At 43.3% G+C, this 5381-nt stretch overlaps 1 protein-coding gene across 1 annotated transcript; it reads right to left on the bottom strand.

Annotated features, from left to right (window-relative positions):
* Positions 1 to 635: 635 nt before the first annotated feature.
* Positions 636 to 5159, bottom strand: LOC104449552 (laccase-14). The gene is made up of 6 exons (XM_010063735.3): positions 4985 to 5159; positions 3528 to 3679; positions 3176 to 3420; positions 2945 to 3073; positions 1169 to 2119; positions 636 to 1074 (listed from the first exon to the last, which is right to left on the bottom strand). The coding sequence occupies exons 1-6, from the start codon at positions 5087 to 5089 to the stop codon at positions 944 to 946; spliced, it is 1713 nt and encodes a 570-aa protein (XP_010062037.2). The 5' UTR covers positions 5090 to 5159; the 3' UTR covers positions 636 to 943.
* Between the last annotated feature and the right edge of the window lie 222 nt (positions 5160 to 5381).

Here is a 5381-nt window from a genome sequence, read left to right as displayed (position 1 = left end):
AAGAGATTTTTATAACATTTTTTTCGCAATATTCTTGGCAATTTTAAAGTATAAATATGTCTACAAGGACGCACTTTGGTACAACTTTGAGATTGGAAACAAATTTCATGTTTGCTCTATCCATAGTGAAAATAGATTGGAGGGTGTTATTATCAACAAGCGGTCGTAGAACACGAATTATATATCTAAAACCTAGTAAGAATGCCTATGAGTCGGTATAGAAACTAAAAGACGACGCACTAAGGATAACAGCCTTTGTCAATTAGAAACTTACATCTTGAAAGCATATTTCACGAGTCTTGATTGACAAGTTTACGAGATACAATCCCTAACAACCTCCATATATCAAAGTTGAGGAGCGTACCAACTTGGATATTCAATTAATTAGGGTCCATGTATGCATAGATTCATGGAGAAAATATGTTTTTAGTTTCCTGAGCCTTACACGCATGCTTTTCTCAACCTAAATTAGTATCCTTAAGAGATTATTACTGGGATCTTGCCGTTGCTTTGAATACCAAACTAAAAAAGATTTTTTTTTTTTTTTTTGGGTAATCCATGACGTACACAAAGGTATGTAAATTTACTATATTGTTAATGTTGTTTGGACTAATGTTGCATACGCAGCCTGTGGATATAATATGATCACAGGTTGTTTTATTCTTGATCAGCAACTTCTTACAACAAGTATAGAGAATGAGAAGAGTACATTTCTTCCGCTCAAAAACGGAAAAAAAAAAAAAAACAATCCTACAACTTCTCCTCTTATGACCGGACAAATCAAGCATTGCGTGTCTTGATTAGGACAGCAACTGAATTCCGATTCAGATGCCCCCTTAAACTTTCAAATACTGCAAACTAACAAAAATGAAATATAAAAGATTGACGTCTCAACAAGAACACTTCAAACGGGGACTAATAACAACCCATATGTTCCATTACATCAGCACGGAGGCATGCCCGGCGGAGGTGGAAGCATCTGCGACTCTGAGGTCGGGCCATCCTTAACGATGAATGCCATCTCCATGCCCCATGACAAGTGTCGTTCGAGATGACAATGCATGAACCAAACTCCTGAAAAAGATGTTTTCCCCCCCAAAAAGCCATATTATTATTCCTTCAATTGAACTAAAGAATCGAGTTAACATTAGCGTTGCAATAGTTGTACCTGGATTGAAGGCTTGGAATCTCACCGCGGCCCATCCATTCTTGGGCACCGCGATGGTATTCTGCAATGGAGGGTCCACCAAATTATATTTTTTGGGGTCCTTCTTTTTGTCGAAATTGCCAAATCCCCACCCCACCACGTAAAAGCTGGTCCCATGGAGGTGCATGGGATGATCGGTCCCCGCCACCACGTTGGTCCCCTGAAAGACCATCTCCACTGTCGCATTGTACTTGAGCACCTTGACCTCCGTCCCGTTTCGTGGCGTCCTCACGGCCAGTGGGAGGTAATCTGCAGTATAGTTAAACTCGAGCGGGGGCTTACTCGGGAACCGGGTGCCGAACACGCCCTTGATGTGGTAGTAATAGGCTTGGAGTATGCTGATCGACGGGGACACAAAGCTTATGTTGTTCACGCTTGCAGCGAGGCGGGACCCGTTGGGCCCGGCACACGAGTCGTTCACGCAAGGGAACGTGTTCACTGAGACGGTGAACAGGAATTTGTGGGTCACGGTTTGCGGGACGGTGATAGGGACCGGGTGTTCCCCGCTAGCTAAGCTCCGGAGCCTGCCGGTGAAGTTGACCGATGCAGCCGTATCATTGTAGTATGGAAGGTAAGGTAAAGGAGGAGGCGAGGACGGTGTGTATCGACCTTTGTATTGGATTAGGGCCGTGGTGGTCGTGTTGTCAAACTCAACGCCGGTTGCACTTGAGTAAACCCTAGCAGCCATGTAGTAATGGTCCTTGGGCTGGTTGGCCTCCAAGAGAAGGTCGATGGTTTGACCTGGGGAGATGGTGATGTAGTCGACCTTCAGGGGCTTCGTGTAGGAAGCATCGGTGCCAACCACTGTGACCTGGTGACCTGCGATCGCGAAGAAGAGGATGTCTTGCAACGCCGCGTTGATGACCCTGAGGAGGTAGCTTTTGCCGTACTCCACAACCAGCTTGAACGTATCTAGCGGTGAAAGGGAAGGCAGTAAAAAAGGGTTTATTCACGTTATTAGGCAATGCAATAATTCAAACTGGGATTGAAACTTCTCAGGCTGGGACATTAACCGTTGATAGAAACGTCGGGGACCTACCGGTGTCATTGCAATGCAATGATTCACACGGATAATTGGGAAAGGTTTTGGATTTTGGTACATGGTTGGGGCCATGTTCTCTGCGAAGTTGGCAGGAGCTTTCCTTTCCCACACTTATGAGATGGGGTGTTTTGGAAAACGATTTGCACCAACGTGACTTTCCCTCACACAATTGAAAACGCACTTTAGAAACCTTGATTCCCCTCTCCTTCCTTCCTTTCTCCCTCAAATCAGCCGCTGCCCTCTAGCACCCCCTTCGGCGTGTCGCCGGTGGGCTCGCCCCCATTGCTATCGACCTTGCAACGATGCCACTGTCAACCTAGCTATGACACTGCCGCCTACCTTATGGGTGTTTTTATTTATTTCAATCAGAGACTGATAGGAGAAAAACACGACCCATTTATGTGTATATTGGATGGAATAACAACATTATAAGTCTAAATCTTGTCTACGTGGAGATTTATCTGAAATCTGGCAAATAATTTATTAAAGTTATTTCTACTTGACAATGAAATGATGATATTAGTAGAAAAGACGATTATAGAAGAGTTCGTTCTTCATCCGGAATTATCGAGGGAAACAGAAATTTTATTATAAGGTAGCTAAGAATATAATTAGAGAAATTCTAATCTTGGACATCTAGTTGGTTTGGAATTCTAAATGAGCAATAAGGACATTGAGTCTAAGTATATGCTAACCTTGTTTTGAGCATGGATACAAATCGCCCGGTTGACCATTAATAAGATAAGCATCTGAAATGTTTGGATCTCCTCCAGATTGAAGAAACTCATCATATATGTCGACTATATCTTGTTTCCACCATTCCCCTGCATGTTCATAAACTTGATTATCGTAAGTTTACATAAAAAAAAAAGATAAAAATATTTCATCATACAAATAATGGAGGCAATCAACATTGAGTTACAAACCTAATATAATTGGCACTTCTGTATGAGGCTTAGCAAAAGCATAGCTCGTGCTTTTCTTTGGATAAACGATAATGGCACCATGGACGGTGGCACGTGTCCAGTCACTGTGAGCATGCCACCAAAGCGTTCCCTCCTCAAGTGAGAATGTTACATTTTGCGTGAATTTCCCTCCAGGTTTGATTGGGCACTGCGTGATGTATTCGGGACCATCATGCCAAGGATTCCTTGGTTGTTTCACACCGTGCCTGTAATTTTCGTTTCATTTTGCTTTCCTATATTAGAGATGTACTCAAAACTAAATTTCCTTGTTGCTTTTTGGGACTAGTGAAGTTGAGAGTGATAGGGGAGATACCAGTGAATGGTAACGTTATAATTGGCCTTGTTATACACATCCACGATGACCGTATCACCTTTGTGTGCGTATAAAGTCGGTCCGGGGAATTGGCCGTTGACGGTTAGTATGCTCTTCGTGCTGCATAGCCTCGTATAGTTTGTTTCCTTGATCTGGCAACGAGAGTATATACCATGCACACGAAGAAAGAGCACATCCAATCAATTACACGAACATAGAAGAGTACGTGGACGGACGGTCGCATGGCTTTAAGTGCTATTGATATTTTGAGAACTGCCACTTGACGACCTCTAACCGTTGTCCGGACACGAGAAAAATTATACCCATCACAAAAATTTCACAACTCAGGATTTTCCCTTCCCTGTAAATGATCTTTTTTTTCTCTCCTCATACGTCATTTTCAACAAAGGCATCCTCTCTCTCTCTCTCTCTCTCTCTCTCTTTCTGTGCCATGTGCATTTTTCTCTCCTCCTGTTACAGCCTTAACAGAAGCTTCGCTGTTGCTCGGCCACGCATTCGCCATAACCGCTGCGATTAGACGTCAAAGAGACACCGCATGTCGAGGGAGAAAGACAGATTTGAGGGAACAGAGAGACAGAAATAGAGGGAGGCCAGAAGGATGGAGGAGTCGCAACATGAGTGGCCGAGGCACTGCGGGGACGACGGATACGAAGATGGTGGACGGCAGTGGACGACAGCAATTGACGAGACTACAGGCAGAGAGAGCACGCCTATTGCCATGGACAGATGTTTTTGCGTTTACCTGGCCTGGCCTTACTCAATGTGGCATCCTCGTCTCTATTGTACAAGCTGCTACCTCCTCTCAAAGCTAGATCTATCATTTCTGTTTCTTATGGGGTTTTATTCTGCTGTTTTTTCCACTCCCATTGTTGATGCCATACCACTCAGGTGGCTCATAAGCAAAGTTTGCCAATCTTTGCCGCACCGACAGTGTCACGTTTGCAATTTGATAGAACATATAAAATGTAACAGGTGATGGAAGGAACTTTTTTATTAAGTAAAAGGGCAGGATAGAAGACTAACGTAGCTATCTTCTCTAGATGTATGAGCCTGTCACCACAGCCTACTAATATGTTGATGTTAGAAGTTAGAAAATCTTTTCACATGAGGTAGCAAATGCTTAAGACACAAATTGACTAGGGATTTGTTCACGACATAAGTGTGACCCATTTACTATTGGGATACCACTTTCGATGGTGGCGAGAGAAGGATTTGATTGCTCTGAACAAGTTTCGAGGTAAAAGATGAAGTACAAAATCCAAAGAAAACTTTGAAGTAAGGGGCCAAATGTTATGTATAGAAATGATTTCAAATGATTTTGTTCCTAATTAAAAGTGCTAACCCACGTTCAGATGTCCCCTCTTGGGATTAGCCATAAAATAAGAGTCGAAGTAGTTGAGACAAACAAATTTAGGGGCCAGATCTCTTGCACTTACCACGAACTTATGGCGAAGAACAGCTTCACAATTAGGGATGCCAAGGACTAGCACAAGCCCTAGAATTTGAAGCATCTGAACTCCTCCCGAGCACCTCATTTCCATAAACACAGAGAAAAAAAAAAGTAAGTGTTCTTCGGTCTTGCCCCCGAGTTCAGCGGATTGAAAGAAGTGTCTATTTATACACAGACAATGGGCTCCCCTGCCTGTCGGCATCAAATATAATGCGGTAAGCCGAGCCGACAACTTCCTCAGCTCGCACTCTCGCATACAAGTTGGCTTCTCTTATGTTTTATCTCGTGTTTGTTCAAGGAAATTCAGAGTTAAATCCGATGGATAAGTCGATTGGTCAAGCTTGGTTCAGACGTACCACGACGTCCCCATTCAATTCTCAGAG

The sequence above is a fragment of the Eucalyptus grandis genome, chromosome 6 (assembly GCF_016545825.1).
Source record: "Eucalyptus grandis isolate ANBG69807.140 chromosome 6, ASM1654582v1, whole genome shotgun sequence".
NCBI lineage: Eukaryota > Viridiplantae > Streptophyta > Magnoliopsida > Myrtales > Myrtaceae > Eucalyptus > Eucalyptus grandis.
This window is presented reverse-complemented; position numbering and strand designations above follow the sequence as displayed.